This window comes from Lampris incognitus, chromosome 19 (assembly GCF_029633865.1).
Source record: "Lampris incognitus isolate fLamInc1 chromosome 19, fLamInc1.hap2, whole genome shotgun sequence".
NCBI lineage: Eukaryota > Metazoa > Chordata > Actinopteri > Lampriformes > Lampridae > Lampris > Lampris incognitus.
In genome coordinates, this window is record NC_079229.1 from 29,296,971 (window position 1) to 29,310,006 (window position 13,036).

The window sequence follows — 13,036 nt, forward strand, 5'->3', positions numbered from 1 at the left end:
ACACAAGCAAAATCATCCTGGGTCATCCATCCACCCATTATCTTAACCGCTCATCCTGCTCTCAAGGTCGCGGGGAAGCTGGAGCCTATCCCAGCAGTCATTGGGCGGCAGGCGGGGAGACACCCTGGACAGGCCGCCAGGCCATCACAGGGCCAAGAAAATTAATATTAACAATTAAAATGAAGAAAAAAAACATTAAGTTTCCTTTATTAATCCTCTTGGGGAAATTCATTTATTGCAAATTCACCCGTCCTAGCTGTACGAGCTGCTGCCTTCATGCTACGCCCGGGGACCAACTCCAGTTCTTCTTTCCATTGCCTTGCTCAGGGGCACAGACATGTTGACATGCATGTTAGGGTTAATACCCTAACATGCATGTTTGTTTTGATGGTGGGGGAAACCGGAGCACCCGGAGAAATCCCACCGCAGACATGGGGAGAACAGGCAAACTGCACACAGAGGACGACCTGGGATGACCCCTGAACCCGGGACCTTCTTGCTGTGAGGCAACAGCGCTAACCACTGGGCCACCGTGCCGCCCAGATCATCATTGAATTCATTTACAAACTGGTTGTTGGAGGTCTGTAATATGATGGAGAGTAAACAGGCCCGAGCAGGTGGGGATACTTTATTGGCATTTGGTCCAGTCAGCACCACACTTGTCCCCCTTCAGACCAACTTAAAGCACGCTCATATTTGTTTCAGTTCATAGACAAACCATGTCAGGGCAAAATGACAATACATTTCCAAATGACTTCGCATTATAAAGCATTTTTAGTGCTTGTGTCTTCTTACTGTGCATGCATACAAGCTTTCATTTTCTTTTTAGTCTGACTGAAAAAGAAGTATTAATTAAATTCAATATACCTAGCTGACTGCCAAAACATCAGTCAGTGGGATTCTGGGGAGTCAAAGATCTGTATTGTCAGAAGACATTGATGATGACGATGGCTATAAACAAATTGTTTCTTCATAGAGCTCAAACATACTCTAAAATCATCCAAAATATATGGATAAATAAGTATATGTTAAAAAAAATTACGTAAAAGAGAGTACTTGAATGATTTTATTCAAGTACTGTATTTATGTCAATTTAATTCGAACCATAAATCTACACTACTCCTTTGGGGTTGCAAAACTACACTGATCAGCCAAAACATTAAAATCACTGACAGATAAGTAAGTACCATTGATTATCTCATCACAGTTGCACCTGTCAAGGGGTGGGATGTATCAGGCAGCAAGTGATCAGTCAGTTCTTGAAGTTGATGTGTTGGAAGCAGGAAAAATGGGCAAGAGTAAAGATCTGAGTGACTGACAAGGGCCAAATTGTGATGGCTAGACGACGGAGTCAGAGCATCTCCAAAACGGCAGGACTTGTAGGGTGTTCCCGGTATGCAGTGGTCAGTACCTGCTAAAAGTGGTCCATGGAAGGACAACCGGTGAACTGGTGACAGGGTCATGGGCACCCAAGGTTCATCGATCGGTGTGGGGAGAGATGGCACCAGGATGCACTATGGGAGGAAGGCAAGCCAGCAGAGGCCGTATGATGCTCTGGGTAATGTTCTGCTGGGAAACTTGGGTCCTGGCATTCATGTGGGTGTTATTTTAATACGTACCACCTATCTAAATATTGTTGCTGACCAAGTACCCCCCTGTCGTGGCAACGGCATTCCCTGATGGCAGTGACCTCTTTCAGCAGGATAATGCACCCTGCCACAGTGCAAACAATTGTTCAGAAAATGGTTTAAGGAACATGACAAAGAGTTCAAGGTGTTGCCTTGGCCTCCAAATTCCCCAGATCGTAATCCAATTGAGCATCTGTGGAATGTACTGGAAAAACAAGTCTGCTCCATGGAGGCCCCACCTTGCAGCTTAAAGGACTGCTACTAACATCTTGGTGCCAGGTACCAGATGACACCTTGTGGAGTCCATGCCTCGACGGGTCAGAGCTGTTTTGGCGGAACGAGGGGGACCTACACAGTATTAGGCAGGTGGTTTTAATGTTTTGGCTGCTCGGTGTTATCCTTTCCCTGGACGATTGTGTGTCACTTGCGGCTTGCAGCCACAAGATGGAGACAGTTCCCCGCGAGTTTCCCTCTACGAACAAAAATCAAGGTTTACTTATAAGATCTTATCAACTGTAGGGGAGGAAAATACCTCCGTTGAGATAGTACTTACTGGCTGCAGCAACACGTGCTGCCTCTTCTTCCTCTTTGCCCATAATGAAAGTTTACAATACCGCACCCGATTCCTCAGACTGATAAAGTAAGTTAAGGACTTCCCAGGGCATCCTGTATCTACCGAGTGTCACGTCCACTCGTTCAACCACCGTGACTCCTATTGGTTGTCAAACGAAGGCGCTTCGTGTGAGCGAGAGCTGATTGGTCGAGGGAAATGTCAGTTCGCAGCCGGCCCGTCTATGTAAATCGCTGACTAGATGCGGAACGGAGAGAGTGGGGGGTGGGGGCTCCCGGTGACGGTTTAGGAGGAAAGAGGTTGCGGACGAAAGCCTTCCATCATTTTCCGGGCAGTTTCACATACTGCTCTCGGCCAGCCGCCGTAGCCTCTCCGGGGTTTGGAGCGAAGACGAGATTTGTAAACGCCGGGGGAAAAATGGCGCAGCCGGACTGTAAGAAGATCTTCTTCGAGAACCTGTCGGGAGCGGGCAAAGCCATCGCGGTGCTGACGAGCGGAGGGGATGCTCAAGGTACCGTGTGCCGGACCAGAGCCCCGACCGGGTGGACGGTTGTATGTCTGGATAGTGCCCCCCACCCCCCCGCAGGGCCGGAACACGCATTTTTTGTTTGTTGGTGTAACGTTAACCGAGCGGCGAGCTTAACGGTTTCGCTAAAAACGCGTGCAGATAATTACGTAGGTGACGCCAATCACAAGTGGGCTAAAGCTACGCCGTCACCTCCATCCGGAGAGCTTGCCGGTTAGCTAAGCTCCGCGGCTAACGACGCTGGCCGGTTAACGATTCGGCGGTTTACGTTGCCGGCCACCGTTCGGGGGGGGCGGGGGGCGGCTTGTCAAGGTGAACGCCGGTCGACCCGAACGCGAGCCTCGACGTGACACGTGGTGCTGGATTGGCTGACGTGACGACTCGGCCGTTAGTTAATGACGCCTCGGCCACCACCGGCGAGATGATGCGCCGATGTAAGACAGCGGGCTCGGCATCTCCCGCCTTTAAAGCCGCCCCTCTGCGTTGCGGGGGGTCGGCGGCGGCGGAGGAAACCCCGAAACATGTGTTTTTCATACTCGTGTACAATTTGAGGTTAAACGGCAGCCGCTCGCGAGGCGAACGCGCCGTCGCTGTGCCGGGAAGTTGCCCTCGGTGGGAAGAGGTCGCGGACGTGACGAGTTCAAACATTAGTCACTCTCAAGGTTGCCCCCCCCGTTCCCTCCCCCCTTCCAGAGATGGGGGAAGATGAGCGCACAGCGGCGTTTCGCTCCGTCATTGGGGGGGGGGGGGTCGCGCTGATGGGACGAGGCTGCGTGACGTACCGCGGCAGCGGTCGGTGGGCGTTTAAAATCTGAACACTCTTGAGCTCGGTAAGAGGGAGCTTTTTAATCCCTGGCCCACCTTCGGGTGGTGCAGACTTCTGCGGCTTCACACCTGGCTCCAGTCGTTCACAGTTGGTTTTTAGCCACAGTGCTGATCTGCTGTGGGAACGCGCTGCTATTTTCTTTAAAACACGACGGGTTCCATCCAAATCGAACAGGCTCGCGGATGACGGCTGCAAGCGTGTGTTGTTACTTTGTCGCCAACCTTCGTGAGGCGACATTCTTCAGTAACAGTTGTTGCCGTTAGTGTTGCCATTAAACAGAACAGCAGTGCTTCAAGATCCAGAAATGAACCTCACCCTCCGGTTCTCCAGAATTATCCCTGGCGCCATGTCTCACTTTGTAGACCTTAAAAAAAAACCAGACAATATTGTTGGGCAGCTCAGGTCCTCCACCTGCTGCTTGGATCCTCTCCCTACCACATTTTTTTTAAAACCGTTTTTAACTGCTTACGCCCTGAGGTATTAGAAATGATTAACTGCTCACTTCAATCTCCACTTAAACACTTAAGGCACTTAAAACGGCTGTCATTAAACCACTTCCGAAGAAGCGCAACCTCGGTGCGGCAGTTGTTGCCAACTATAGGCCCATCTCCAATTTACTATTCCTCAGTAAAATACTTGGGGGGGGGGGGGAACAGTTTATTCTCAGCTCAACAACTATTTAACATCAAACAACCTTCTAGCCATTAATCAGTCAGGTTTTCGATCTCGCCGTAGCACAGAAACAGCACTTATCATAGTTGTGAATGATCTGCATATGAACACAGATTCGAATAAATGATCCGTTCTTGTGCTTCTGGATCTCAGTGCTGCCTTCGACACTGTTGCCCATAATATTTTGTTAGAGAGAGTAGAAAAATAGGTTGGCCTATCTGGCTCGGTTCTGAACTGGTTCCTACATACAGGACAGGCAGTCTTTTTTGTGTCCATTGGAGACATTGCCCTGGACAAAGTGGGTATTATGTGTGGGGTACTCCAAGGTTAAATTCTTGGACCATTACTATTTAATCTCTATCTACTCCCACTCGCACGTTATACAAAAACACAAAATAAATTACCATAATTATGCAGATGATTCACAACTGTACATATCCCTATCTCCTGATGACCTAGACCCCATACATTCCCTAACTCGGTGTATTGACAATATTAATCTATGGATGTCGGAAAACTTTTTACAGTTTGTCACAAACATTACACAATTGAATGAAGACCTGACAGAAATACTCATTTTTGGTTCAAAGACTCAGAGACAGAGAATTGCAGCTCGTCTCAGCTCTCTGTCTCTGGAGTGCAAAAGTGAAGCTAGGAATCTGGGTGTAATCTCACAAGATCAACCTTCTCCCATCTTAAAAACATTTCAAAACTAAGCGGCTTTCAGACTGTGAGAAATTAATCCATGCATTTATAACAAGTAGAAAAGACTACTGTGATGGTCTATTCACCGGCCTCCCAAAATCAGTTGTGTGGCAACTTCAGTTAATTCAAAATGTGGCAGCACGTGTTCTCACCAGAAACTTGTTCTTAGATCTTTGCATTGGTTCCTCGTCAAAACTAGAATCAATTTTAATCTGGTACTTGTGTACAAAGCTGTAAATGGCCCTGCACCTCAGTATATAAAAGACATGCTAATTGGGTACAAACCAGCAAAAACCCTCAGGTCCAAAGGAAGTGGCCTTTTAACCACCCCTTGTACTAACTCTAAAGCAGGGGAAGCTGCCTTTTGTATTCATGCCTCAAGTAGGTGGAACACCCTGCCTGAGGACCTGAGAGAGGCCCCCACACTGAACATTTTTAAAGGGTTAAAACCCTTCCTTTTCAAAACAACCTACAACTAAGTTCTTGGTGTGTGTGTGTGTGTGTGTGATATTTTGTATATTTTGATATTTGTATGTTCTGCTCCGATTCCTGTATAACTGCACAACAACTGTTAATGTGCACATTTATTTTCTACATTTTCACTTTTAAGATTGTTTCAATTGTATTGTTATTTTATGTAAAACACATTGTGTTGCCTATTGATGAAATGTGCTTTATATGTAGTTTGTTGAGTTGTTGTTGTTGTTGTTGTTGTGTGTATGTGATAAACTGCATACATGGAGTCTCCACTGAAGCGTTGTGTCACGTCAGGAAGTAGAGCCAAGCCCTGAGCTGACTGGACCGAAGTTATGGATGACATGGGCTGTCATGCAGTTGGCTTTTAATTGCATCGTAGAATCTACGATAGTGATGAGATGACAAACACCTGTTACCAGCAGAGTTAACGCTGGACTCGTACTCAATTCCCGAATAATGCATTTTATCGCCGGTGCACAAACCAAACGTGACTTTGTTTGGAGCACTTACAAAACGGACATTATGAAGGACCTGAATTCTAGATTAGCCTAATTAATACTGTCAGGTTTTAATGAGGGGAGTGATGACTTCAGCAGCCTCCCCGTCTATCAACATAAGTTCATTTATAACTTAAAGGACCGCATATTCTTTGTCTATGGTAACCACCGTTGATATTTCGGCTTGAGAGAGATTAATCAACTTTCAGGAGAGTTTGGAGTTGCATTTCATGGCCACGATGTGTTTAGGCCTCCACAGCTAACACACACACACACACACACACACACACACACACACACACTAGTACAAAAAATCCGAAAAAGAATTCAGTGGGCCCCAAAACAAACCATGCGTCCACTGGGCTGATGGCATGCTTGAGAGAAGGGGAGGGGAATGTTGATGTCAGGGGGCATTGTGTTTGTCCGGTCTCTCTTTTTACACAGTGTGTGTGTGTGTGTGTGTGTGTGTGTGTGTGTGTGTGTGTGTGTGTGTGTGTGTGTGTGAGAGGGGTGCGAGGAAGATGAGCGTCAGTCAAGCTCGCATGAGAAGCTCAGACTCCCAGCCATGAATTAATGAAAGAAACAAGAGGCAGTATAGAGGCATTGAATGGTTTCTGTGCCTCTCTCTCTCTCTCTCAATTTTTCCAAGCTTCAAAGTGTTTTACCAGCATGACACAGCTATTGCTCTCTATCTCTCTTGCTCCTCATTCTCCATCTCTCTCCTCTTTCACTTGCATGTCACATTTATTTCTCTTTCTCTCTCTCTCTCGTTTCCTCTTCATTGAATGCAATTAAAACTCGAAATACGTTTGATCAACATTATGTAATTTGAGAATTCCCCATCAGATGGTAATGGAAACTAGTTTTTTATGACTGAATACATGTGAAGTCATTTTTGCGGTTATGTTTACCCTGTGCATATTTAAGTGATTCTCTCACTCTTTTTCCCATTTTCTTTGGATTTCTTTTCCTGCCGTCTCCAAGCCTTGCAAATATCTAGCTTTTGTGTTGCTAAGTAACACCCTTGCTAAAGTGCAGCCTCCATTAGAGATGCAGTGTGTTTGCCAGTTTGGCAAGAGAAAGGAAATCTAATCTTTTGTCTCGTCGTAACGGCCCAGCTTGCCCTCCTTTGGTAAAGCATTATCCTGTGTTCCCACTATAAGAAATTAGGCTTACCTAATATTTACTTTCAAGGCACGGAGTGCAGCATCTTATTGGTTCACTGGAAGAGCCACAGACTAGCTGTCGGAGTGTGTGGGAGGAGCCAGGGGACATTTTTACCAAACATGGGAGTGCTGCATCACTGCCGAGAGGAAAACTGACGGAGGCATGGAGTAACACAATGAATACATTAACCCCTGCGAGCACATGTGCACGTACACACACAGAGTTAGAAAAAGTGGATAAAAATAATGATAAAAATAAAATACTGACATCTAAAAAATAATAGCAGAAATAGTTAGAAATGGTTTTGATTCTGTTATGATGATAAAGCCAATCGTCCATCTTAACATGTGGCATTGTGTTGCAAGGGAAGATTTTGTGTTGATTTGCTTTTGCTGCAGTGAAACCTCATCTGCTATGACCGTACATGTCTTCCAACACATACAAATTTTTTGTAGTATTTGATCCTGCTCAGGTCACTGCCTAAGCCTTGTTTTTTGTCTTTTGATTAGGTATGAATGCTGCTGTGCGTGCGGTGGTTCGAATGGGAATATATGTGGGAGCAAAAGTTTACTTCATTCGTGAGGTGAGTCTTGCCACAACGTGCCAGTGTATCCTTTCATTTGTCCTACTCCCAGGGAATAATACGACTACAGTCCATACTTGAAAGAAAAGCTACAATGGGCGAATTCGGAAGAAGGTATCGGCCATGTATTTTAATATATCATGTGCTATCTTCCAAGACATTCTTAAGATCAATGTACAGATGGGTGACAAATTAAAGGAAAAACCTGAATGCTTGACCCCTAGAGTGAGGGGGTCTGGGGGCTCTGTTGTGCTGTGGGGGGGCATTTTCCTGACATGGTTTGGGTCCACTTGTTCCCTTCGAGGGGAGGGTCACTGCAAATCAATACAAAGTTATTCTGAGTGATCACCTTTATCCTATGATGAGACATCTCTATCCTGGTGGGAGTGGTCTCTTCCAGGAGGACAGTGCCCCCATCCACAGGGCACGAGGGGTCACTGAATGGTTTGATGCGTATGAAAATAATAAGTCACATGCTATGGACCTCGATGTCATCACATCTCAACCCAAATGAACACCTGAAGGAGGTTTTGGACAGATGCATTAGACAGCGCTCTCCACCGCCATCATCAAAACACCAAATGAGGGAATATCTTCTGGAAGAATGGTGTCCATCCCTCCAGCAGAGTTCAGAGACTTGTAGAATCTATGACAAGGAGCACTGAAGCTGTTCTGGAGGCTCGTGGTGGCCCAACACCTTACTAAGACACTTTATGTTGGCTTTTCCTTTCATTTTTCACCCGTCTGGCATTACTTAATATAAACTGTTCAAATCATTTTTATATTTCCCTATTTACAAAAGGTAGCGATAACTGAGAAAATATAATTTCTCTCATTTTAATTGGATTGCAAAGGAAACCAGTGGTGTTGTTTGTTTGTTCTTTTATTTGTTCAAAACTTACTTAACATGTTTAGGCTACCTCCAGGTCTTCCAGTTGTCTCCCATGGTCACATTCTGTAAAGCGTCACATGTATGTTCTCTGCATGTAAGCTTATGAGAGGATGTAGGAAAGGAAGGGCTTAGACCCTGACAGCATTAGAGCAATGGTTTCCTGTGCAGCAGTGCTGAGGCACGGCGGTCAGTCCATGAGCTTTCGAAGCGCTGAGTGCTTATCCTAGCACAGCTGTCTACATGGTGATCCCTGACATGGTAGGGTTTATTACATAATTGACATGAGGCTCTAGCACATGCCTTGCATGGAGTGTTCCTCCTCCTCAGGTACCACCACACTGTTGTATGTGTGGTTCATCAGGTTAAAGAGTTTGACCATAGGTAGTTTATTTTCTCCTACGATGGTTACTTAAAGGGGTAGTGAACCTTTTTTTGTTTTTGTTTTTTTTTTTACAGTATGAGCTTAGACTATCCAGGCATGGGCCTAGGATGGTAGAACTGGTTGCTCTCGTGATGAATTCAATAAAAAACATGACAATACACAGCGGCTTTGAGGGCAAAAATCTTTACTTTTTCCTTTGAGTGGCTGTTGCAGCGAGAAAAGCGCTGCATGAAATGCAACTTGATTGATTAATCAACCTCCTTTGAATTTCCTACCCCCCCTTTTTTTTTCTCCCTAATTGTACTTGGCCAAATACCCCACTCTTCTGAACCATCCCATTGCTGCTCCCCCCCTCTGCCAATCCAGGGAGGGCTGCAGACTACCACATGCCTCCTCCGATACATGTGGAGTCACCAGCCGCTTCTTTTCACCTGACAGTGGGGAGTTTCACCAGGGAGACGTAGCGCAAGGGAGGATCATACTGTTCCCCCCAGTTCCCCCTCCCCCCTAAACAAGCGCACCAACTGACCAGAGGAGGCGCTAGTGCAGCGACCAGGACACATGCCCACATCCGGCTTCCCACCCACAATTGTGTCTGGAGGGATGCCCGACCAAGCCGGGGGTAACACGGGGATTCGAACTGGTGATCCCCATGTTGTTAGGCAATGGAATAGACCGCTACGCCACCCAGACACCCTGCATTTCCTACTTAATATGTGGCACCAAAGATGCAGATGCCTGTGTGTGATCGATTGATTGATTAATGGAGGCAACACACGTGAGCCTCAGAGTGTTGGACCAGTAAAATATGAAAGGGGTAGACTTTTTGGAAGCTGGGGCGAGGTGTCATACTACAGCAGTACTACCTTCAGTCACAAAGCCACACCACCATCACTGTCATCTGCATCTAGGCCCCTTTTTCACCTTTCTCAAAATGTGATTTGATGGAGACAGGCTAGAAAGAGTGCTGACTTATTCTTAAATGAATTGTTTCCTTCATGATGGTAGTCACACTCTGATGGAAATTTTCACTTCGCTGTTGCATTTCACAAGATGTGCGTCAGCCCACTGAATTTGTCTCATGCATTTGTGCTGATGGGAGATGTCTTGTGTTCAGAATGTAAGAGACTTTCTTTTGTTCTTTCCTTCCAGGGATATCAGGGTATGGTGGATGGTGGAGACAACATAAAGGAAGCCTCATGGGAAAGTGTCTCCAGTATGCTGCAAGTGGTGAGTAATGATCATGGAAAGCACAACACATCAAGAATTTAATTTACGGCCAATATGGTTTGTGCTGTTGTAAGAATGAGACCTTTGACCAGTCTTTGAATTTCATGTCTTGGACTGAAACATTGTGGATGCATAAAATCCCCAACCGTACCCCTAGTGTTGATGTGCTTTTATACAAGACTTTTTTTTGTAATTTTTAAACTTATTTTGATTAATAAAAACAAAAGAACACTAACTCACAACATGGATCACAACTGTAGGGTGCATCCAAGTACCTACCAACATGGGGATCTCCAGTTCGAATCCCCGTGTTACCTCCAGCTTGGTCGGGTGTCCCTACAGACACAATTGGGCATGTCTGCAGGTGGGAAGCCGGATGTGGGTATGTGTCCTGGTCGCTGCACTAGCGCCTCCTCTGGTCAGTTGTGACGCCTGTTTGGGGGGAATAGCGTGATCCTCTCCTGGCGAAACTCCTCACTGTCAGGTGAAAAGAAGCGGCTGGCGACTCCACGTGTCTCGGAGGAGGATGTGGTAGTCTTCAGCCCTCCCTGGATCAGCAGAGGGGTTGCAGCAGTGACCAGGGCGGCTCGGAAGAGTGGAGTAATTGGATGGGTACAAATGGTGGAAACCCCCCCCCCCCCGAAATACAGTGAAGTAAGAAAAATCACAGTTGTGATCCATGTTTTGTGTCCATCAACAGCCATGTGTCCTGCCAAGTTTACGTGAGCAAGACACAGAACTTTTACCTGTTTATTTCTTGTATTGTATGGACGGGAGTGTCCTCTAAATGTCTTAAATGTAATGTAAACTTAGCACAAAAATAAGGAAGTTTGTGTTTGGTAGATTATTTCTTTGTTGTAACAATGCTTCTTGGCAATAAATCTATCAGGCACCTGATTGTGAGTACCTGGGGTACCAGAAGCTCAAAACAAGAGTCAATAGCAACAGCAAAAAAAGCTATTTGGCATTGGCAGAGAAGATTTGGCAAATTTTTCATGGGCACAACCCACATACTCAGCTCTGTTGCTCATCCCACAAATGCAAGTTCCTTACAAATGTGGCACCATTTAAAAGGGAAATAAACAGGCTTTCCAACGGTATAAGATTTATTGTCAAGAAGCATTGTTACAACAAAGAAATAATCTACCAAACACAAATGTCCTTACTTTTTGTGCTAAGTATAGAAATCGTAAAACATTGTCTTTAACGGACTTTAAGTTGACTTTGTGTTCTTTCTCCATCTTGTCATTATTAGGGTGGCACAGTCATCGGCAGTGCCCGTTGCAAAGAGTTCCGCACCCATGAGGGACGCCTAAAGGCAGCGCACAACCTGGTGCAGCGTGGCATCACCAATCTGTGTGTGATCGGAGGAGACGGCAGCCTGACTGGAGCCAACCTCTTTAGGGAGGAATGGAGTGGGCTGTTGGGGGAGCTGGTGGAGCAAGGTATAGATTTGTGGAACAGGAAGTTATACCTCATTTCCTGTTCACCAAATAGTCAAGTCAAGTCAATTTTATTTGTATAGCCCAATATCACAAATTCCAAATTTCTCTCGAGGGGCTTTACAGCAACACAACATCCTGTCCTTAGACCCTTGCATCGGATAAGGAACAACTCCCAAAAAAAAAACCTTTAACGGAGAAAAAATAGGAAAAAACCTCAGGGAGAGCAACAGAGGAGGGATCTCTCTCCCAAGACGGACAACGTGCAATGGATGTTGTGTGTACACAATTTACAGAATACAGCACTGAAAGAGGATAACAGAATTATAATGGAATTATAAAATTTATGAAGAATATGATGCGCAGGATGCCAAGCAGTGTCCAGACGCCACTGGAACAGCCCAGGACCCAAGCCACGTGACCACCATCACCATGTTTATAAAAAAAATAAAAATAAATTGGTCACACATCTGAGTGAGAGCAGGATATAACATTGAAACAGGATAACAAAATTATAATGAGGGGGATGCCAAGCAGTGTCCATGTGGCAACCACCATCACCACGGAGACCTGGAAAGAGGACCGACTGCGTGTGCACACAAGGGAGACTCATGTGACACCATTCGCACACAGAAAAATAGAAAGGAGAAGACATCATTCAGAGAGAGAGAGAAAAGAATCGTGAGAGAAGGGAACAGTTTGCAATAGTCATTAGTCATAATCATAATGCTATAATCTCATCGGCAGAACAGTGCTTGGTAAATTCATTGAGACAGAAACCGACCCGCCATGCAGTACAGGTTGTGAAGCACTCAAATTAAAGGAAACTAAGGCAAAAAGATGAGTTTCAAGTTTGGATTTAAAGGACTCAACAGACCCTGATTGTCTGATGGCAGCCGGCCGGTTATTCCACAAGAATGTAGCCTGATAGGAAAAGGCCCTGCCACCAGCAGACTTCTTTTTAACTTTGGGTACACACAGGAGCCCTGTATTTTGAGAGCCAAGAGCTTGAGATGGAATATAAGGTTTAAGGAGATCAGACAGGTAAGATGGGGCAAGCCCATTTAGGATTTTATAAGTCAGCAGAAGCACCTTGAATTCTGATCTAACATGGATAGGAAGCCAATGAAGGGAGGCAAGAATTGCTGTAATATGGTCAAATTTCCTAGATTTACTTAGGATTCTATCTGCAGCATTCTGAACTATCTGAAGTCTTTTAGTACTAGAATATGGCAGACCTGAAAACAGTACAGTAATCAAGTCTGGATGAAACAAATGCATGTATTAGAGTCTCTGCATCAGCCATGTGTGTCGGGCCTGTGTCGCTCTTGATGACTGCCATAATCCACTTCGGCCCGTAGCTGTAGTTCCGTATGAAGACACCGTCTCCCAGCTGGAAACTTCGCAGCTTTGCATGTTTGTCATGTGAAGCTTTCTG

At 45.6% G+C, this 13,036-nt stretch overlaps 1 protein-coding gene across 6 annotated transcripts in view; it reads left to right on the forward strand.

Moving 5' to 3' along the window:
• The first annotated feature begins 2,466 nt into the window (after positions 1 to 2,466).
• The window catches only part of pfkpa (phosphofructokinase, platelet a), a 48,579-nt gene continuing 38,009 nt past the window's right edge, over positions 2,467 to 13,036 (forward strand). For all 6 annotated transcript variants that reach the window (XR_008812084.1, XM_056299634.1, XM_056299635.1 and 3 more), the window contains exons 1-4: positions 2,467 to 2,710; positions 7,579 to 7,652; positions 10,079 to 10,156; positions 11,412 to 11,601. Coding sequence is in view for 5 of the 6 variants with exons in the window: in XM_056299634.1 (XP_056155609.1) it covers positions 2,617 to 2,710; positions 7,579 to 7,652; positions 10,079 to 10,156; positions 11,412 to 11,601 (436 nt within the window). In the remaining variant the exon portion in view is untranslated. The remainder of the gene's footprint in view (positions 2,711 to 7,578; positions 7,653 to 10,078; positions 10,157 to 11,411; positions 11,602 to 13,036) is intronic.